General features: G+C 39.8%; 1 protein-coding gene across 36 annotated transcripts in view; it reads right to left on the bottom strand.

The window, feature by feature from the left end:
- The window catches only part of PTK2 (protein tyrosine kinase 2), a 332,755-nt gene that overhangs the window by 79,816 nt on the left and 229,428 nt on the right, over positions 1-23,511 (bottom strand). For 22 of the 36 annotated variants that reach the window (XM_084848676.1, XM_084848672.1, XM_084848681.1 and 19 more), the window contains 3 exons: positions 20,362-20,418; positions 17,201-17,298; positions 5,561-5,645 (listed from right to left, as the gene is read on the bottom strand). In XM_084848676.1, coding sequence (XP_084704802.1) covers positions 5,561-5,645; positions 17,201-17,298; positions 20,362-20,418 — 240 coding nt within the window. Of the gene's footprint in view, positions 1-5,560; positions 5,646-17,200; positions 17,299-18,278; positions 18,300-20,361; positions 20,419-23,511 lie in introns of all 36 variants that reach the window. The other 14 variants (XM_084848663.1, XM_084848662.1, XM_084848666.1 and 11 more) reach the window with 1 other exon arrangement.

The raw sequence follows: 23,511 nt of genomic DNA, 5'->3' as shown, positions 1-23,511 counted from the left end.
TTGTATACCACTTTTAAGCAGTGTTGTTTTAAGCAGTGTTTTATTGTTGGATTTTTAAAAAATTGCTTTTAGTTCAAAGTTGCTTTTAGTTATATGTTGTTTGTATATATTGTCCAGACGTTTTTATGTAAATGGTTTTTAAACTTTGTATATTTTATTTTAATATTTTAACTTTTGTAAACCACCCAGAGAGCTTCGGCTATGGGGCAGTATAGAAATGTAATAAATAAAAATAAATAATAAATATAAAATTGTACAAGTCTACTCAGAAGTAAGCCCCACTGAGTTCAGTAAGACTTACTACAAAGGTAAGTGCATATAGGACTGCAGCCTTAGTTTTGTACATGTAAAAGGACAGCTAGCACAGGGTACATGCTTTTAGTTTTTCTAAACTACATCAAAAGATACTATAAGGTGGCAGGCAGCAGTTCACAAGAAAGCAAAGAGCCTGTGTGTTCCTCTAATGAAATAGGCAGCACCTTCTTAGGTCCAGAAATGCATCTTAGATTTTTAAGTCTTATATTATTTATGATTTGGCCCATTCATGTCCGAACCCACAGCGCTGGGTTGTTTGCAGGCTAAACAACCAAGCGATACAGGTTCACACATCACACTCAACAAGCTATGAATGGGTCGACTGTAGGCTGTTGAGTAAAAGCTGAAGTGACTGGTTGCTCTCTCCCACTCATCCCCAACAGCCTATGGGTTGTTTAACGCACAGTCTGTCATTACGTGAGAATGGGCCTAATCTCTCCCTCTCTGTGTAATTAATTGGATGCATCGCATGTACCCTAACTCTGTGATGTTTAACAAAAATGTGAAGTTAAAACTCAGTTATGATCGATACAAGAGAAATAAGCAGTAGAAATGAAATCTACACATTATGATCTTTCCTTACCTTTCTTTATTTTAGCTACAATGCCGATTTCTTCCTAATATAGAATCAATTGTCCATGCATAAAGGATCACAAATTCTAGTACTCATTTTTTAAAACCACTGTAGATTTAGAAACATTTCCTATTTAAAACTGTTCAATAAAAATCCACAAGAATGGCATACACAGTATGAACCTCCATCCTGAAATGGAGGAAAGTTTACCATTTTTTAAATAGCCTTGGATTCACCATGGATGGAATTGTGTGGGAGTAAAAATTTGTACTATAAACGCCTTACCATGTGGGTCATATACACTGGGTCATATATGTATGCAGACATTCAAAGGCTAAGCTTAAGGTCATTGTGACAGCACTTGTCTCCCTGCCCCAGAAATCAGGTGGGTGAACAAGAGCTATGGTAAAGCTAGGTATGCTTTACCATACATAGCTCTCACATGTCAGCATATGGCTCTATTTGGCCAACATGATCCTCTTGAATCTTGGTTTAGCACACATGACTCAAGCTCAGCAATGCAAACCAGTTGTAAAGGTAATTCCACATGAAATCATTATTTATACAGGAAATAAGGACATTATGGAATTAACACCACAAGGATATATTGCTGTTATAGAATTCCAAACGGCAGGTCTCAGTACAAGTCAAGCATACCAATAATTAATGGAGAAAAAATATATAACATCAGAAAAGTGGCTGGATTTTCTCATCATGGAATTATCATCATTATCATTTCTACAGTGCCCAATAGCCAATGTTCTCTGGGTGGTTTATAAAAGATTAATTTTAAATGAAATGCAGAATATTTGTACAATAGGAGAATATTTTCGAGCTGGGGGTACTACTGAACTATTTGGCCTCTGCTGAAAAAGAACTAAATTTAGTTGTAGGCTTTCAGCTTGTACTCTTGAGAACAGGCAAAACAAAACATCAATGTGGTGTTTTCAGCTTTATTCTTGCACTACCCATGCCTGAAATGCGCTTAAAGTCGCATTAGGACATGTGACAGAAGTGTACCAATTTGACAATGTAGTAGGAAGACTACTTAAATTGGATTGAAACCTTAGGGGGAAAGTTACCATTTCTAAATATAAACTCACTTATTTCTTCTTATTAGTGTCTCTGGAGTTTTAATTGTTATACCCTTCATTAACTGTTATATCTTTTATTCCCTGGTCACAAAATCATCTCTTGGGTATTAAGTAAAATTGATTTTTCTCACTACAATTCCAGACAAATAAGGTAAGATCCAAATTAATCTCAGGCTATGATCATAAACAACAAATTTGGAACACTCAACAATGGCCGCAAGACTGGAAAAGGTCAGTTTACATTCCAATTCCAAAGAAGGGCAACGCCAAAGAGTGTTCAAACTACCGCACAATTGCGCTCATTTCACATGCCAGCAAGGTGATGCTCAAAATCCTACAAGCTAGGCTTCAGCAGTATGCGAACCGAGAACTACCGGAAGTACACGCTGGGTTTCGAAGAGGCAGAGGAACTAGAGATCAAATCGCCAACATTCGCTGCATCATGGAGAAAGCAAGAGAATTCCAGAAAAACCTCTATTTCTGCTTCATTGACTACGCTAAAGCCTTTGATTGTGTGGATCACAACGAACTGTGGCAAATTCTGAAAGTGATGGGAGTACCAGACCACCTTACCTGTCTCCTGAGAAACCTGTACGAGGGTCAAGAAGCAACAGTAAGAACCAGACATGGAACAACCGAGTGGTTCAAAATTGGGAAAGGAGTACGACAAGGCTGCATATTGTCACCCTGCTCATTTAACTTATATGCAGAGTACATCATGAGAAATGCTGGGTTGGATGAATCACAGTTCGGAATTAAGATTGCTGGGAGAATTATCAACAACCTCCGATATGCAGACGATACCACCTTAATGGCAGAAAGCGAAGAGGATCTCAAGAGCCTCTTGTTGAGGGTGAAAGAGGAGAGTGCAAAAGCTGGTTTGAAACTCAACATTAAAAAAACGAAGATCATGGCATCTGGCCCCATCACTTCCTGGCATATAGAAGGGGAAGAAATGGAAGCAGTGACAGATTTTACTTTCTTGGGCTCCAAGATCACCACAGATGGTGACTGTAGCCATGAAATTAAAAGACGCTTGCTCCTTGGGAGGAAAGCTATGGCAAACCTAGACAGCATAGTAAGAAGCAGAGACATCACCTTGCCGACAAAGGTCCGTGTAATCAAAGCTATGGTTTTCCCAGTAGTAACGTATGGCTGTGAGAGCTGGACTATAAGGAAGGCTGAGCGCCGAAGAATTGATGCTTTCGAACTGTGGTGCTGGAGAAGACTCTTACGAGTCCCCTGGACTGCAAGGAGGTCAAATCAGTCCATCCTAAAGGAAATCAACCCTGACTGCTCATTGGAAGGACAGATACTGAAGCTGAAGCTCAAATATTTTGGCCACCTAATGCGAAGAAAAAACTCTCTGGAAAAGACCCTGATGCTGGGAAAGACTGAAGGCAAAAGGAGAAGGGGACGGCAGAGGATGAGATGGCTAGATAGTATCACCGATGCAATGAATATGAACTTGAGCACGCTCCGGGAGAGAGCGGAGGACAGGAAGGCCTGGCGTGCTATGGTCCATGGGGTCACGAAGAGTCGGACACGACTGAACAACAACAAATGATCATAAACATACTCTAGCCACTGTGTAAGCTACCAAATAGGACTCCACACATCCAGGGTTCTAGTTATTAAGTGCCATGTGCCTAGGCAGCTCATCCCATGGAATCTGTCTGCACCAGCTGTAAGCAGGAACATTTGGCGCTGGCATGAAAAGTCTTTGCCCAGCAGAGCTGATCCCGGTGGTAAAATGCTTACATACAAGCAGCAATCATCCCATCAGACTATGGCAGAGAGAGAGATGGGAAGCAGAGCCAGTTCGTTGGCCCTCCTGAGAGACCAACTTATTTTGGCTCTGCCTCTCCTTGAACAGTTTCCCACTTTCTTCCTCATCCTTTCTTTTTGTGCTGTGCCTTTCAGTCTGTAAACCTCAGGGCACAGGCTATCTTGTTTGTTATTGGTCTTACGTCAGCTGCTATGGGAGTCTTTTTGGATGAAGAATGCAGTAGTGGGAAGATAACACATGAGAGGGCCTTTTCTGTGGTGACCCCTGCCTCTGGAACTCCCTCCCTTGGAAGATCCATACGGCTTGCATTTAGGAAGGCAGTTAAAACTTTTTTTTTAATCAGGCTTTTGAGCCCTCCTAGTTATTTTACCTACCTTGTGTTCTGCTCCTCCTGTGATGAGGTCTTAATGTGGTTTATGTGCTGGTGAGGCCTGCATTGCAGAGTTCACCAATGAACTACTTTTTTCTACAAGGTCAGCTTTTAGGAATGGTCAGCAAGGTCATATTTCAGGAACAGGAATAAATCAGCACCATGGAAAACGCAGAGTGGTGCTGGGACTAGAGTCAGACAGGCCTGTCTGCATGTTGCTCCAACAGGAAGCAGAGCACAACTGAGACTCAAATGACAGTAGAGCCAGCTTTAGGCTGATTGGCCTGCTTCACTACTGACTGAGGTCTGGTCTCTTAAAGGGGCCTGGCCTATTTTAGTAATCTCAGGCTGCCGATGACGTGACAGTAGCTGTGGCATGCTAGTATTCTCATGGCCTGAATCCTCAGAGTTTGATGGCAGCCAAACTTTTAAAAATTGATTATGCCGAAAATGTGGAAAACATAGCTTTGGGAAATGGAAACTACTCTGATGTATAGTGGTGTTATTTCTCTGCTCACTCATTAAATTATGTTATAACCTGTAAAGAAGACTAGGCCCCTTTCTGGAAAACTTGAATGTATGTGGCTGGCATGCTCCTTCAGTTACTGCCACATTTATTTTCAAAAGTAAGGTGTGATTTATTAAAAACACAGATATTGGCCTGAACTCCAGAAAAATTGGGGGTAACAACCATAACATGCTGGCAGTGGTGTAACTTGCCAGAGCCACACTGGATTGCCCTAGTTGGTAATATCTAAGTTCTGTGCAATTGTGGCAATGCAACTCAATTTCCAGTTGGCCACAGATTCAGTTCCCCTTCAGTCAAATGTGAATTTTAATGACCTAACAAAAATGTTGCGAGGACAAAAAGGGCCAAAAAAAGTAGCACACTTTGCAAATGCTATAAAAGTGATAACATAGTGAGCCATTTGTATGAAATGTGGAGAAAGTTCCATTTTAGAATTATTACTGAGACCATTAAAAAAAATCACAGTTCAGCCAAGCTTGTACCTTGAAATAGGGAGATTAACAGTGCTATCCTGTATGTGTCTACTCAGAAGTAAAATCCATTAAATCTAATGAGACTTACTCCCAGATAAGTGTGTATAGGATTATAACCTAAGCCTCAAATAAAAGGCAGGACAGCTTATTGATTTCAAACCACATGAAGATTTTGGATATTTATTTACATGCCTCTATCTCCTAGAATTTAGCATTTACTGTTGCTATATATTCAACATTACCTTAGCAAAGAATGAAGGCTAGAAAACTTAGTTTCATAACTGGATAATTGAATAAAAGCCAGGAAACTCAGGATCCTAAACGCATCCTAAATTATGGGTCCCAACCGCTGCCCCAACCGCTGCCCATCCTAAACTTACTGAATGTAAACAGGAGGAAGAGATTTTGTGACTTACAGGCTTCTTGTAAGAATTTCTCTCTCACGCTGTCTGAGGTGCAGTTTTTACATGTTTTGATTGCAACTGCCATAGCAGGGTTTTCCTGTAAGACAGAAAGCTTACACTGTAGAAATGAAGGTCATCACATATTCACTTATTCGGAAATGTAATCAACGACTACATGGGGGTTGGACTTGATGGCCTTGTAGGCCCATTCCAACCCTACTATTCTATGATTCTATGACTATGGGAGAGAATTTCTGCAAAAAATCGTGTTAAGTTATAATTGTCTAAATTCTTTCAATTAATTCAGATACATTCTTTCAGTTAATTCAGATGTTCATTTAAAGAAGTGCTGCATGTAACCCACCTGAAGTGATGATTAAAAAAAACCCTTTTAGTACACAACAAAGTGAAACATTGGTAAGCATTATCTCACATGGCGTGGAAATTAAGAGGAAGCAGGATTTCCTGAGTTTACTTCTGGCCCCACCCTGCCAGGACTTATACACACCTTTAAATTGTTAATGGGAGCATCCACAGCAAAGATGAGGAAAAATGGGAGGGGGGATTCCTGCACCCCCCTTCCCCAAGGCCTAAAATAGAGCAACTGGAAAATCTAGGGGACACTGAGAAGATGTGTTATGATTCTTTTCTTGAAAAACAATGAATAAAATACTTTTTAAAACAATATTTTAAAATAAAAATAACATTGTTTCAGCCATTTCATACTGCTGCAAATATCGCAATCCAAGATTTTTGTCTGCAGTTACTCTAAAACCTACATATCCTCCAGTCTTTCACAGGTGAAACAGGGGTCTGCTTGTGCATGATTGGTGAGGCTAAGTGAAGAGTCAGTCAGCTCAGCAAAGTGGCCTGGGCAAACAATCCAGAGAAAGCAGGAGTTCAAGTGCATGCTAAGAGCACTTGGTATGACAAAAACAGTGAAGAAGCTACCACACATACAATACATATAACATATGACAAAACTAGTACATATGAAAAAAAACCAGTGAAGAAGCCACTACATATATAAGGAAAGACATATATAGGATGTATTCTAATTTAGAGGGCATTGGTCCAATTTTAGAAATGAGGAACCTTGAGATACAATAATCAGTGGTTCGCTAAAGATCAGTCAGTTAATCAACGGCAGAGAATTCTTCAGCTAAATTAAGTAAAAAAAACAATCCCCCTTTGCAGTACATTCCCCTGCCTACTGAACCAATTTGAGGCTGCCCTCTCCCCACCCATTTAGAATTAAGAAGCAGGGCTTGTGAAGCGATGCCATAATTCCCACATAGATTCAAGCCCCAGTTCCTTTCTCTTTCGAAATTTAGCACTGACCCAACCTCCACTGAAAGGAATCTACAACCAGGGAACAAGTACAGTCTGTTTCCTTCCACACAGCATTTCCCTTCTGGCAACTTTTCACAAAAATGTGTTTATTTTTATTATTCCACCACCACCACCCTTTTGTAGGGAAACTCTCCATTTGCTATCCCCCCTCCCCACATGCGCACACACACACTTATTTGTGCCCAGCTAAACAGGTCTTGGCCAAGGATCTTATTTCCAATAACAGTGCTGAGTCCTGGAATACAGCAGAAAAGCACATCTGAGCATGTGCAGTGTATGCTTTTCTCTCACAGGAACAACTGCACTTTCCTCTTTCCCCATACACTTAGAATTCAGGAGATTTCCTGCACATACATACTTGTTTCGCCCAAGGTTTTCAGTAAAAGGGCTGAGTGTAGTCATAAGAACATACGAAGAGCCAGGCTGAATCAGACCAAAGGCCTATGTAATCCAACATTCTGTTCACACAGTGGCCAACCAGCTGCCTATGGGAAGCCCGCGGGTAGGACAGAAGCACAATAGCACCATCCCGCTCGTGTTCACCAGCAACTTGTATACAGAGGCATGCTGCCTCCAATACCTGAGGTAACATGTAACTATCATCACAAGTAGCCTTATCCTCCATGAATCCTCCTTTAAAGCCATCCAAGTTGGGGGCCATCACTACATCTTGTGGTAGCAAATTCCATAGTTTAACTATGTGCCGTGTGAAGTACTTCCTTTTACCTGTCTTGAATCTCCATTCAGCTTCACAGGATAACCCTGGGTTCTAGCATTATGAGAGAGGGAGACTAACTTCTCCCTATCCATGTCCTCCAGACCATGCATAATTTTATATACCTCTAACATGTCCCCTCTTTAATCACCATTTTTGAATCTAAGCCCCCCACCCCACCCAAGTAACCTTTCCTTGTAGGGGAGTTGCTCCGTATCATTTCGGTTTCCCTTTTCTGCACTTTTTCCAGCTTGACAATATCCTTTTTGAAATGTGGGACCAAAACTGTACACAGCATTCCAAGTGTGGTTGCACCATAGATTTGTATAAGGGCAGCGTGATACTGGCAGTTTTATTTTCAATTCCTTTTCTAATTATGCCTAACATGGAATTTGCCTTTTTCACAGCACAAACTGGATTGACAATCCTCTGTCTTCACAAAAAAAACCCACTCCTTGTTTCTTCTTTCCACCTCAACATCCCTAATTTCAGCAGCCCAATTCACAAAGTAATGTATTTCCTGCTTTAAGAAGAAGAAAAAGAACCAGCATAGTGGAAGAAGATACTTTTTAATGTTCATTTTTGACTAATGTAACTTATCAGTACATTTCCCTTACACAAATTCCTCCTGTCCTCCATCCCCCTGCCCTGCAATCTTCAGATGCAACTCTGGTCGATGTTTCTTTCCTTTAACAGGCAGCCTGTGTTGCTAATTTTCCATCCCTTACCTTCTCCTTGGGCTGGGAGAAGGTGAGATGCCTGCCCAATAGTTAAAGCATCTTAGGCTGCGATTCTATCCATATATAGACACAAAACATCCTACAACTCCTAGCATTCCCCAGTCAGCATCCTAATTTGCATTTAGCATTGAGGAGGAAAGTTCACAAGGGGTGGAGAACAGTTTTAATATTTAAAAGGATACATGTTATGCCAGTAAATTATCGTGCCTTGGTGAGAACCTAGTTATGTGATCAACAATTATGGGTTTTGTCATCATCTGGTAAACAATTCCAAGAACACAGAGATCTATACACAACTTTGATAGGCAGTGCCTTTGTGATGCCTGGTCCCTGGCTTCGACTTCAGCGAAACACAGGCATGTATTCTGAAGAGTCATAGCTGCTTCTTTAAAACTGGAATGATTGGAGGGTGGGTGTTTCCCTGAAAATAATGCTTACTCCCAGTAAATCAAGGCAACTGGGGGATAAGCACTTGCAGCCTGATCCGATGTATACTTATTCAGAAGCATGTCCAACTAAATTCAATAGGATTCATTCATTGCAGCCTGATTATGGTATAGTGCATGTAGTATGATAGCTCAATGTTGTTATAAAGTTTAACTGAATATCCAAATTTATTTCTAGTCCTAATTACGTTCTAGGTATGTTTGTGTATTTTCCCTCTAAAACATTTTTATTTAGAAAATTTATTTTTCTGCAGGAGAATGCTACAAAAGCTAAGGTGTATTAAGACTTTTTATGATGTAGATGTTTGTAAATTCATCTCTAATCATTTGGACTAGTAATTCTTGTTTAAATAAAATGGAAAAAATCTATGCTGTTGTCATAATTATACATGTCATAATTATACTAAACATTACAATTTGATGTGCTAAGTTATACACACAATGCATCACGCGTAGGTCTGTAATGTTAACTGCCCTGCTTAATCTAGTTAAAATATTTGGGATGACTGAAATCTTGGGCCAAATAAATTGGGTTTCCCCCCCCACACCCCATGTTAACCCTCAAGCCAACTTGTTACAGTTTGCCCACCCGCCTTCTCCCAAGGCTCAGCACAAGGTATGAGACATTCCTCCACCCTTCTCCATGTTTGAGGTGACTTAAGAAAAGCAATTCTACCATTTAATTTAATGATCAGCTTTTCAGTCTTTCAATCCATCTCTTTGGTTAACCATTTCAATCTGTGTAAGGAAATGAGAAACCAAGCAGACTTAACTGGAATGCCTTTTAATGAGTGATAAATTCCTCCCCACCACACATGCACACACAACCCTCAAATCTATTCATATCCACCACCTCTAAAGTTTGGATGGAACTGTACTTAAGATGCGGCCTCTGTTCCCTGTACTTACACCTATTTTCAAGTACTCAATTATTAAGACTTTAAAATATAATTCTTCATTATTATGGAAAGTAAATTTGAATAGTTTTGATTACTACTTTTTCATTTTCTTTTATACTGTAGTACCAAGCATATAGTATTACTACCTAAAAAATTTTAAAAGCCTATTTGCATAATAAATACAATTTATTTGTTCAAATGTATGAAAATGTATAACCATTCAATTGATCAATACATTTGCTAAAATGTATTTCACCAAACAATAGCCCAAACTTCATATACCTAACATTGTAAACTTTGGGTCTGATCAGAAAGTACAGTGTATATTCCCTTTTGTTGGGGCGGGGGGGAGTCAACTTTCTTCCTGAATCCACCTCAAAAGCCATTTTTCCAGCCCAAGCTTGTAGAACAAAATTAGAGGAACTGAATGAGATAGACCATTAGTCTAATGCAGCGTAGGCGGTTAAAGAGGTGATAAAGGGATCCATGATAAAAGAGAATGCCATGCCTGATACACTCTTTAAGGACCGAGTGGGCAACTTGTACACGAAAACACCTGGAGGGCCACAACTCCCATTAGCCTTAGCCAGCATAGCCAATGGTGAGCTGCCATGCTTTAATGGATCAGTTCCCACTGTATGGTGTGCCTTAATCCCTACACTAGACAGTAAGGCACATGTTATTTTAAAGACATAGCTAGCACCTATGTTTTTTTCTTGCCTTTTTCACAGTTGAGGTGGTGGTAGTGTCCAGATTTTATTAGGACGGCCTGCATGAGGAGGGGAGGCTTCATCCTTCCCTCTCCAGCCCCAATTTTACCAATAACTGTCCTCCCTGTGTAACTTTAGGGATGGCCAAATCTGTCAGTTTCACTTTCTACCACATTCATGTTTTTTAAATCTCAAATTCTTTCCATCCTGTTTATGAAGAAATTTGCAAATGTTGGTAAGTCCTTACAAAACAACAAACCAAACAAGATTCTCACCCATTTGTACAAGGCAAATTCAATAGGTACACCTATTCCTAGATTGGAGAGGACCACGTTGTACTTGCTTGCCATGTAGTTATTAAAGATGAGGAGTCTGGCAGAAAAAAGAGGTGGCAATCCTAACTGAGAACCATAAATATTGCTGAACACACAGCAATTCAAACCTAGACCTTTAAGAGCTAAGGACTCAAAACCCAGTGCCTGGTTGGACAAATCTGCCAGTTTCTCCTGCATTCAGTTTTTTAAAAAAAACAAATCTCAAGTCCTTTCCATCCCATTTATAGAAAAACTGTTATTTTTGTCTAAGTTCTTATTAAAAAATGAAGCAAACAAAATGCTTACCCAGCCCTAGCAGCTATCCCTAGCAGCTAGGCAGTCTAGGAAAAGGCCCCTATTGGAACCTGTAACTGTGCACTGGAGGGGAGAATTGTCAGTAAAATCACAGCTGGGGAGGGAAGGATTAAACCTCCCCTCTTCCTCCATGTAAGGGTCCCAATTAAAATCAGACCTCCCCCATTTGCAAAAGGGGGAGAGTGTATACATCTGAAAGTAACATATAGTTTGACACTTGGACAACCCACGTACATCTGTGCATTCTGCTCCACTTTTATTCTATATTTATACAGAAATGCAATTGAAATTGCTGCGATGAAAACAAGTTAATTTGAGGGTTTAAAGTCAATTTTAATATCTATGTTCTAGCCTACATTCTGAACTTTAATCTCCTCTTTCCACATTTATCAGGGAAATACTACATTATTACAATTTTAAGAAGTATCCACCAGAGAAGTAAAGAAATATATTACTTAAAAATATCAAATATTACAGTCATTTGTGAAAGACAGCCATATCAAATAGCTATTGTTTAAGCTCTGTTTAAATCTGTATTAATGGCTACTAGTTTTGATGGCTATGTGCTACCTCCAGTACCAGAGGCAGTGAGCCTATGTACACCAGTTGCTGCGGAACATGGGTGGGAGGGTGCTGTTGCGCTCATGCCCTGCTTGTGGGTTCCTGGTCGACAGCTGGTTGGCCACTGTGTGAACAGAATGCTGGACTAGATGGACCCTTGGTCTGATCCAGCATGGCTCTTCTTATGTCCTTATGCAGGATTTTTACCAGAGCATAAGAGTGCTGTAGGACTGTACCCCAGTGTGTCAATGAGACTGATTCATTATATGCAAGCTAACATTCTATGTAATCTGAGATATGTATCTGGGCCATTAGCCTAGTTGGGGTGCATATTAACATGGAAAAATATCTACATACAACACCACATTTTGGGGACACAGAAATGTGCAGCACTGAAACCAGGCTGCATGTGATATCAAGAAAGTATTTTCGGGCATTATTAACAAACAATAACAGCTGAAGAAACAGGTGTTCACATGTAATTTTGAAAAGGCGACACAAATAACTATTAGTCATATTCTGTAAAATTGCAGAAACCATTTAAAATTCTGAGAATCACATGAATATTTCACCTTTCCTACATTATGCCTGAACACATGTTAAAGATGCTGTACCAGGGTATGTTTATGTTTCTTTACAATTCCCATTCATTTCATTGGGTTTTGTTGTTGTTGTTCAGTTCTTCTGGGCCACCTTGCTAGGAGATAATGCTTTCTGGTGGCTCCGGTCCCCTCTCTATGCTAAGTCCCAAAAGGTAGTGCCAATGGACTATTGTTGTGCCCTGTGGGCTTTGGCTTAATCACAGGGTTCCATCTTGTTCCCCATGCTGTCTAACCTATCTATCTATCTATCTATCTATCTATCTATCTATCTATCAATCATATGGCACATTTACATTGCATTACAATAAAAACATAGAGCATAATATGAAATGTAAAATATAAAATATAGACAGGAATATTACAAACGTATACCTAGGTTATAGATATAGTGTTTTACTTCTGTTGTCACAGGCAGGAAATCAGCAAAGTCTCCACTGTAGGCTCGGTTTTGACACTCCGTCACTATATGTTGGATAGTTTGTTTTTCAGCCCCACAATCACAATTTAATGATGTTGTTTTGTCCCATTTATAAAGGGCATCTGCACATCTACCATGACCCGTGTGAATTCGGTTCAAGGTTGTCCATATCGCACAGGGCTGGTCAAATCCAGGTGGTTTTTCCAAGATGCAGGGCAAGTTTCGGCACTGTGGAGGGCAATTTCCTAGCCAATGTCGTTTCCACGTGTTGTGGATATTGAAATCATTTTCTAGAAGAGCTTTAGCAGTAGAAATGGCTGGATGTCTCGATCTTAACCTGTTTCACCCCAAGTAGGTTACATCATTTAATACTGGTAGCTGGAGATCGTCAAAAATCTTCCAGTATTCTTGAAGTAGAGTGCTCTTTCGTCTTGCATCCGGAGGTGGTATATGGCTCAAAACAGGTAGCCAGTATGTGGGAGTAGATCGTACTGTCCCACTAACAATACGCATTGACTCATGCAGTTGTGTATCAATCTTTCTCGTGTGCGGACTATTAAGCCACACTGGGGCACAGTACTCTGCTGCTGAGTAAACCAGACTGAGTGCGGTCGATCTTAGCGTATCCGCTGTCGAGCCCCAGCTAGTGCCGCATAGTTTGTGTAGAATGCTATTTCTACTTCTCAGTTTGGCAGTAGTCTTCATCAAGTGTTCTTTATAGGAAAGTGTCCTATCCAGTGTGACCCCAAGATATTTGGGATGCATGTTGTGATTGAGCCGGTTTCCCTTAAATTGAACGTTGAGCTCTCTGCCTGCTGATCTATTACAAAGGTGGAAGCATGTTACTTCCGTCTTTGTTGGATTGGGCTGTAACCTCCACTTACAGAAATATTTATCCCGTGCGTCTAGATCAGAAGTGAGGACATCTTCAGTTGTCTCAAAGGATTTATGTTGTGTGGCTATAGCCCAATCATCCGTGTAGCCAAACTTCCTAGACTGTGTGTGGTATGTCAGCTACGTATAGATTGAAAAGGAGAGGTGCAAGAACTGAGCCTTGTGGTAGTCCGTTGTTTAAAATTTTAGGGACGCTAGTATCCTCTCCTATAGTCACAGAGAAAGTTCTTCCAGCAAGCATATTATCAATAAGTTGGGTAGTTTTTCAGCACAAGGTTACTTATATTAATTTATAAAGTAGCCCATGTCTCCACACTGTATCATATGCTGCACTTAAATCTATAAAAGCAACTGATGTTTTTTTGCTTCACCTGATATCCTGCTTCTGTATAGGTTGTTAGTGAAAGCACTTGGTCAGCGCAGCTTCATGCGGGGCGAAATCCAGCTTGTTCCACTGGAATTATCTGGAGTATCTTCTGGCTGATTCTATTATGCAGAAGCCTTTCGAGAGTGCGATTGGACGATAGTTCTTTGGTTGGTCATTTGTTTTTCCCAGTCTGAGTATTGCGATGATTTTTGCTTGCTTCATCTTGTGTGGTATTATACCTGTTTCCATAATATCCGAAAAGAATTCTGCTAACCATCTTTTTGCATATTTTCCACAATGTAGGAGGAATTCAGGATGTATACCATCATGTCCAAGTGCCTTGCCAGCTTTTATATCCTTGAGTGCATTTGTAATTTCAAAGGGGGGAAAAGGGCGTGAATATTCAGATTGTTCAGGACAAGTAGTTTTAAGAGCACTAAGCTTTTGTCTAATTTGTCTTGTATGGACTTTGTCCCTTGTAGCTCTAGATGTAAACAATATGTGTGCCGCGATCTTATTGGCTGAAATGTGTGTCTTATCATTTATTTTCTTCTTATTTCCCCCTAATTTCCTTAGCAATGACCATGCTTCTCTACTAGACGTTTTTAAATTGAGTGATTCTACGGTCTCCATCCATTTCTCTCGCCATGCTATATCGAGGCTATGTAACAAGTCATCTGCGATATCATGGTCTCCATTTTTAAAAAATTCTTGATACAGGTTCTCACAGGTATCATCCCATCCCGGAATATATTGCTTGCGGTATCCTCTAGGAATAGCCTTTCTTGCTGCACATATAAATGCACCTGTACATCTCTCATAATTGTTGGATTTAGGGGAGATCCAGCCCAAGCATTTGTCTAGATTTTCAGTAAAGACATCCCATTTCGCCTTCTTGAAATTCCACCTTGGGCGGGGAAAGGATGACATCAGAGGTATACTTGTGCCAATTTCAATCAGAATTGGGCAGTGCTGGCTATGGGGGAAGTCTGCTAGTACCAGTCGAGAGGTTTTCACTGGCAGTTTTTCCTCGTTGGTGGTCACAAAACACAAATTAGGGTTGTATTCCTTTCTCCAAGCTGCCGACTTAACCACTAGATGAGTTCAACTGGAGGTTTGGGCGTCATCAGTAGGAATGGACAATTCTGTCAGTTTTGGTTTCTCTCAGCTTCTCATTATTCCAGTCTTAAGTTCATTTCATCCTGCTTCTGCATCAGTTTGTGAATTCATTTTTTTTAACAAATTGGCATGAAAATTAATAGATTTTGTGCACATTTCTTCTAATATATGCATTTTTGCAAGCGATTTGACCTTGCACATTGCATTTTTACACCTTTTTGCCCTTTTCCTTAATATACACCTTTTTTGTATGCATTTTTTGATCCAAGAACAGCATTGCAAAATTCAAAGAAGTGCTAATACTAAAGATGGGCGGATCTGTCAAGCTTGATTTCACATGGATCCTCATTTTTTCACTTTTCAAGACAGAGATTCAAGACAGATAAAAGGAAGTACTTTCACAGCACATTTGGGCCATTTCATTTCCTTATTAGCTTTGGGGGGGGGGGGGGTTGTGTCCACAAAAGTATTTGTATGTGTGCACCTCCCTCATTGCCCACCTTTCAACAAGCAGTGAAGACAATTTTATTCAAGTGAGTGTTCTCTTAGTTTGACAGCTTTGTTTTAATGGCTGTGTCTTATTGTTGGTTTGTATTTATTTAGTATTTTAAAAACTATCATTTTTATTGTGAACCACTTTAAGTACACTTTGGTGTAGAAATGAGGGATAGAAACCATTTAAAAATACATTTATCAGATGTGTGAAGGTGTCTCTTGCCAACAATTTTTGTGAATTGCCCAGAGAGCTTCAGCTATTGGGCAGTTTAGGAAGGAAGGAAGGAAGGTTCATGTCATAATGTAATTTGTTTGACACTATGACAGGGGCAGGCAACTTTTGGCCCTCCAGATGTTTTGGCTTAAAAATCCTTTCAGCCCTAGCTAGCACAGCTGATGGTGAGGGATGATGGGAGTTGTAGGCCAAAACATCTGGAGGGCCACAAGTGGCCCACCCTTCCTCTGTGGGGTCATAAGGACTCTCGGCTACATTTGCTACAACAGACAAACATGTCTCCTCTTCTGGAATTTGTCCTTAAAGATACCATATACACACCAAGCATCTAGTAATACAATATCATGAACAAAAATGAAGGCAGATATTATGCAAATAATAATCCAAGTGGTCCACATCTGCTTTCTTGAAGGGATGATCATAAAGTAATGACCAATGGAATTATGAAACTAGAATAATAATTTTGACTAACAAAAATTGTATATGAAGTGTTATTCCCAGTATCTAGGTAGGACAGTAACTGTGCTTGTACGGGGAATAAAAAGTCTCCCATGTAGGCATTTTAACCCAGCATTTTATATGCATTTTCAGCATGCATAACAGTATCCATATTGGGAAAGGCCAGCCTTGTTTCCTTCTTTTTAAACCCCTAGTAATTTTTGCCATTTTATTTTCAGCTGAATCTCTATAACCATGGGGCTAGTTGTTTGTTTGTTTTTAAACAACAACATAGAGCTAGGATTCTTACGATTCTGTATTAGCCCATAAACTGCACATAACTTCATCAGGAGAAGCATGCAGCCTGATTCATGTCCCTCTATATTCTGTTGCTTAACCGTTTTGTTGGGGCAGGGGGGTTGCTTCTACTCTTTTAGGAGCCATAAGCACCTTACAGCTGAGGCACCAGGCTGCCACCAGTGGGCACTGGAGATCACAGAGACAGAAGAAGACTAAGAGTCTCCCACACACAACCTGCAATATGGTGGTCATAACCTTGGACTCTGCCCTCTTAGAATAGGAAGGATTTGCAGTTTTTAAAAAATAAATATGAATTCAGATTTCTCCCACATAAGATGACCCACATTTGAAAGAATATGAACTTCTATTGTTGCTTCTACTTTTTCTTTTTCTTTTTTTTTGGTGGCAGCAGAAGGTACCAGGAGGATGGGATAGAATGTCCAGTCACCACAATGTGAAGGCTATACAAATAATCAAAAATCCCAGTCTGTAAACAAAAGAATAGTTCCCCCACCCCACTGAAGCCAGCATATGAGGGAAAGTGGTTTTTCACTTCCTAGGTCAACGTCTGGAACAGAGGAGTGGGCCCCAAAGATGGTGGCCCCCCTTTGCAATTGTTTGTTCTCTTTGTATTATACGTTTACATGGAAAATACGGGTTTTCAGGAGTAGTAAAACATGATTAGAAGCAAGAGAATTATGAAAAAGCATGAGAACACTAAAGGTACCTACTGGGGTCACGTAAACTCCTTGATGAACGTCTCCAAACTGCCCTTCGCCGATGCAACGTCCCAGTTCAATCCGCTCTCTCTGAATCTCATAATCCCTGGCTATTGGAATACAATCCATTTAAATGTCAACCCACTGATGCAAAGCTTTCAACTGAAATAATCCACAAAATGCCAAAAATTTCAAAACTAGCTCCCACAAAATAATTGGCATTTGAAAAACAGATTAGAGTTTGCCACACACAATCTATGCAAATACCATCTGCACAGTGGAATCCTCCTAAACAACTGCTTGAATGAAGACCCTGAAAAGGATGCTGTGAAGTCCAGACATTCTGAATTAGTTCCAATGTGTTTAGTTATATTAATGCAATAAATATAATTAAAACATCTTAATTGGGTTATGACCAACAAGATCACATGGAAAAAATGCAAGTAGCCTAGATTATATGAGTTAGCCTCTATAATCAGTATATTTAAGAGTTCTCCACTAGAAGGTATTTAGGTGCCTGAGGCGGCAATCCTATGCACATGTACCTGGGAGTAAACTCCACTGAACACAGTAGAACATACTTCTGAGTAAACATGCATAGGATTGCACTATTAATCAGCAAATCAGCCAAGAGTATTTTTAAAGAGGTGTGTGGAAGGATGGGAAAAGCAACAAGGTATTTATGAAACAAAAATCAACACTGAAATAATATATTCTGCTGATATTTAATACAAAACTGACTTAATTAAGTATGTGTTATTTATTAACTTTTCCTTTAGTGAACTGTTTATTTCCAAGAAAAGCAGTGGCATTCTAGTATCATTCACAACTAGTATAGGCCTTATGACAGCACACTACATTTACATCATTGTTTGTAAGAGAAAGCTAGAATGGTTAACACTACAAAAATAGGCTTGAACCTTTTTTATTTGAATAAAATTTTCCTCTTTAAAATCCCAAAGCTATCAAATATATTGGCTCAATTGTACACATTTAAGTCAACTAACACTTTATTAAGTCAACAGTTCTTAAAAAAACAACAACACATCATTCCAGCAAGCACAGAGATTATTAATGGATCTCCTGTTACCTTCATCTATTCCATAGCTTTCTGCAGTGCAATTAAGAGAAAAATCAAACACTTGCTTAGAAATTGCTTCTTGAAATTCAGAATACATTTGGAAAAATATTTCTAATATTTAGAGAAAAAACACACACACACACTTCTTGCTTTAAGTTAGTGTGAGTTCCCCAAAATATAAAATCTATATTTCTTTCTGTCACCATCTTCATAACACTGTACATGCAAAGAAGCCATCCATATCCCCCATCCCAACCTTTATTTGTAAGGTACAACAGGCTTTGGGACAAGGCTGTTACACATATGCAATGCACACTGTTATCCTCTCTCATTAACTATGGCCAAGTACCAAAGAGCAGTTCAATTAATTGTTTTTCCCCAAGATGGCTGCATTTATTATATTTATGCCCATGTTGGCATACATATGCCCATTCGATATGCAATGCAAAATCAGTCTGCATATTCCCCCTCCCCTCCCACTTCACGTGTGAGATGTGAAGAATTAAAGATTCTACTTTCAGTTTCGAATAACAGCAGTTTTCCATTACATTTGAACTATGAAAACTGTGGTTTATTCTATCTGCTGTTTCAGATGCTAGTTTGTTTGAACTAACCACAGTTATAATAAACCACACTGCTCAAGTTTGGATATAAAGGCAGTTTATTAAAAACTAAAAGTGGAAGCTTTCGATCTCTTGTTCTACCACATGAAAGAAGAGATTGGAGGGGGGAACATGCAATCCCAAAGCTTGCTGTAGTTTGTTCATATAACAAGAATCCATGGTTTAGCATTGCATCTGAACTGGGCCATGGGTTCCCAGGCAGTCCCTCATCCAAAGAATAGCCAAAACACCACGACCCACATACAAGGGGGAGGTATAAGCAGGCTTGCGGGAACCCTATGGTGTGCAGAAATACAAAAACTATTTAGAAAAAAATCCTGAGGGGAACCCCCACACACACAAACAGCCCATTGTGGACTGAGCGTGGTCAGTGTCCATGGAATGCTGACTGTTGTGAGCGGGTGTTTATGGAATGGAATGGAACTGCTGGAATTCTGAACAGGGAGCACTCAACATTTTGTTGCTGATAGGGATGGACGGGTTTTGTTAAATCTGTCCATCTCTGTTTTGCGGATTGTCAGATGTCTTTCATTCCATCGTCCACTCATTGACAAAATGGGATTTTTTTCAAGGATGGACGAGAATTATGTTCCTCTTGTGCTAATGTGCATTAGCACAAGTGCGCATTAGCACAAATCCTCTCCAAAAGTTAAAATATGGTCCAGAAGTCCAAAAAATCCATGCAACTCAGAAAAAGCGGGTCCACTGTGGAATCCGCAAGTCGAATTCATAGAAATCCAAACTCATTTGAATTAATTGCTGATTTTCCTGACATCCGTAGTTGCAGGTTCCATGTGTTCATGCTGAATTAAGAACTAAAGCAGACAGGCAGAAGCCCCACTGATGCAATGTCACTGGGCTATATCATTTCAAACTGAAGGTGGAGGCTCGAAATGAGTGAATGCACCCCAAAATAGTCCTTACACATACAAACATAGCATGTCAGGAAAACCTCTTCCCTGATATTTATTTATATATGTCTCGGGAGAATTTTATAAGGAGTAAGCATTCAACTGTTAAATCCCCCACTCCCACTAGAAATGGTACAAGCCAGCAACAGATACATCAGGTTGGGCTTCTGCTCTTCCATTTTAATGTTCAGGTTACTTGGTGTCTGAAATATTTTGTTAAGAACATTTTCAAAGTAGAAGGTATATTTACTAATTTCTACTGGTCAGTTTAATTGTCTAACCATTTTGTAAGTTTTGTTTCATGAATCAAGCTCAGAAAAGCACAGAAAGTAAATCCCCAGAGCATAATCTTGCCCACACAACATTCTCTGATTTTCAGATGAATTCACTATGTGACCCACAAGCTACCTTAAACCAAGTTAACGCCACTGAAGCCACTGGACTAAAATTGGCATTATTGCAAATGCGCCTGATTAAGTGGCTTGCTGATTGCTGTTATTGTTGTTTATTTAATCCACGGGTATGAAAACCTCCAGAGTGAATAATAAGTTTACTTACTTGAAGGCATGGTGTAAGTATCTTCTTCATCTATAATTTCTGCGTAATCATCGGTTTCTGAAAGGAAGGAATCAAGAGAGTTTCAAGAAGACCAAACAGCAATTTGAGAAGGGGAAATATATTGCCCTCATTTCCCATCTAAAACAAAACAAAAAAAAACCTGTAACCTTTTCACCTCCACATAAATCTGCTTAGGCCATCATGAGTAAATCCTCCCAATGCACAAGTTATTCATGGAAACAAAGATGACCTCATTGCCTGCTACATTACACTACACAGACTTGTTTTTCAGGAATTAGAGACACAAACTGAATGCATCTTTTATTAAGCAGCAGACAGTTCCCCTATTTAGATCTATTAGTCAAAATATGAGTAAGTTCTGTCCATATCATCAAAAGAAATTTCCTGCCTCAAAACCCACTACAAACCATTGGATTTGGGGGCAGGAGATGAGGCTTTCTAAGAGGTGCAAGCAAGGACAAAGGTTGTATGCATTTGTAGGTTGTATGCATTGCCAAGGTTTGAGGATGTAGGATTCACAAGCACCAAAAGTCTGTGATTTATTATAGCCTAGCACACTACAGAGTGCTTCCTTCCTTTTCTTTTTTGCAGGTTCCTTAGAGGATCACAAGTCCCCTCTCAGCAAATTCTGTTTTTAATTTAGTTTTACACCCTAAGTTTGTCTAGGTTACTGAAAATTAACTTGAAATTATATCATCAGGAGTTTACTGGTACTAATTATAAGGGTAACAAACACATTTTAAAGAATTTTCCTTAGGCTACCATGCCAAGTGTAGCCCATTCTTGTCAATTGATCTCCTGAGCCTTTAGGATGTAGTGGGAGGCTTACATGCTTTCCTGCTTCTTAACTTGAATTGCCAAGGACTGAACCTGGGGTATATATATACAACGCATGTACTTTTACCACTAAGCTATGATGCCTCTTCTATGAATTCAGTAGATTTAAACAATTTTCAAAACATTTGTTCTTATGTTCAATAACTTCACCGTTTAAAAAACAAAATCACATCTAGCTAGGGTCCAAAAGCTACAATTTTAAATATTTATCAATGAGGAAGTACCAGTGTTTTTTTCTGCCAGAGGATACTGGCGTCTCTAGATCCTGTTCAGGCATTATGCCTGAATAGGTATATAAATGCATGTATGGTATGAGGCCATACATGTTGGCCCTGCCTCCAATGTCCCTGTGTGCAGCCCCAACCCATCAATCCTGAACCTCCCCACACTGAGCAAGGAGGTTTGAAGGGGGCTTCTACGTGCATTTGCTTGAACACTACCAGAATCCCTGAGCGATTGGGAGCCCTGATTAAGCAAACTCCCCAATTGTGCAAATAATTCTACTGCTGTTCAGGAGAATGCAAATAGATCTGCCACCATACTTTCAGATCTTGCTACTCAACCCAACGAAGTCAGGAACAGGGATGGGCCCCATACCCCTTACATATGTTTCTACAGCCTGTTCAAGCATAACGCCTGAACAGGGCTTCTGACACTGGTATAACAGAAGTAAACAATTCTAGCCCTCCAAATCCTCCAAATACTATATCTCAACCGCCAGTCTCTTCAAATCTCCTCTCAACCTGCAATGACCATTTCCTGGCCGATCCCAACAGCTCCTTACACTTCACTCTTTGAATTAATGTACAAAAATACCCCAAATGGTAAAATAAACATTAAATTGTAAATAAATAAAAATAAAATTGAATGGTAAAATAAATATTAAAATAAGTATCAATAAATAGTGCACATTAGTTTAATTGGTCTTGTATTCTTGCACTAAACATGAAATTGGGGTTCTGACTCTTTTTCAGCTCCTGTTTTTATGTTTAGCGAAGGGCATTCAAAATCAACAGTGCTATGCATGTATTTTTCTACTCAAAACTTTAGTACACTTTGTATCAGAGACCAACAAGTAGAGGCCTTCAGTCCTTTTACTTCTCAATTCATCTTCTGAGTTCAATCTCCTGATTGTCCCATTCTTCTTAACTCATGCTCAATCATGGGCTTCTGTGCAATGACCTTTTATTTTCTCTAGCAGCTCTAACCATTCCTTGAGTGCTCACCTTCAGTGACTTCTTCCTTTTCTCTCCTATTTGTTGTAGCAGCCTTTGACGTGATTTTACTTTCTCTATACTCAAAGTCCACACACTTGTTCTCATGGCTTCAGTTTCCTCTACTATGCTGATTATTCATAAATCTTATTGTTCTACTCCAACTTCTCATGTTCTTTCCATCTCTTATCATGTCACAGTGACATTTCCGCCTGAATATCCTACTCATGCTCCAAACTGAAAAGCTGAAGCAAAGCTAGATTTTCCCACCCAAGTTCTGCTTTCTCACAGAATTTTTTGTCACTCCGAGATACCAGAATCCCCTCCGCCTCCGCCCCCAACTCAAGGGTAAGAACGTATCCTCCCTCCTATGAGCTATTGTTGACTTCTACTACTAAAACCTTATGACAAGATGCAAGAAACCCAGGTTCAAACCCTTTCTCAGATGTGAAGCTTGTTGGATAGCTGTGAAAGTTTGAGGCCTACAGAGGCAAGGTAAAAGGGTCAGGCTTAGAAGCCTGGGGTTTTTTGTTGGGAAGGGTTATCCCTGAGAGGACTAGTTTCATTTTCCTGGTTAAGTTTCATTTTCCTGAGTTAGGTTTCATTTCTCCAGGTCTGAAACGGTACTTTCAGTTTGGGGGAAGGAGGGGATATAAAGGCAGAGCGAGCCAGTGAGAGGAAGATCAGAGAAGGAAGGTGGGACTTTTATGAGGCAAGAGATCCTTAAGGAGTTGCTCAGGGAGTCCAGGTCATAAGGGGAACCCTGACAGTAGCCTTGGCTCTCTCTCAACCTAACCTCACTAAGACAGTTGTTGTGAATATAAAACCACCCCCTGTAACCCCAGAGCTCCTTAGGGGAAAGGCAACGCATTAACATGATACACAGAATAAAAACCCACCTCTTCTCTTTCCTGCTTTATTAAGACTATCACTTACATAATATTTAGTGCTGCTGCCAATAAATAAATTGTAAATAGTAGTAGTAGCAGCAGCTTCAATGGCACTCATAAATAAGTATGTTTAGTACTGTGGAAATAGGATGCAATTGTCAAATAGGATTATGGCTCTATAAAGCTTA

Source organism: Heloderma suspectum, chromosome 4 (assembly GCF_057233095.1).
Source record: "Heloderma suspectum isolate Gila_16-S chromosome 4, 16-S_ref, whole genome shotgun sequence".
In the NCBI taxonomy this organism is placed as follows: Eukaryota; Metazoa; Chordata; class Lepidosauria; order Squamata; family Helodermatidae; genus Heloderma; species Heloderma suspectum.
The sequence above is the reverse complement of the archived record's forward strand: the minus strand, read 5'-3'. Positions and strand labels throughout refer to the sequence as shown.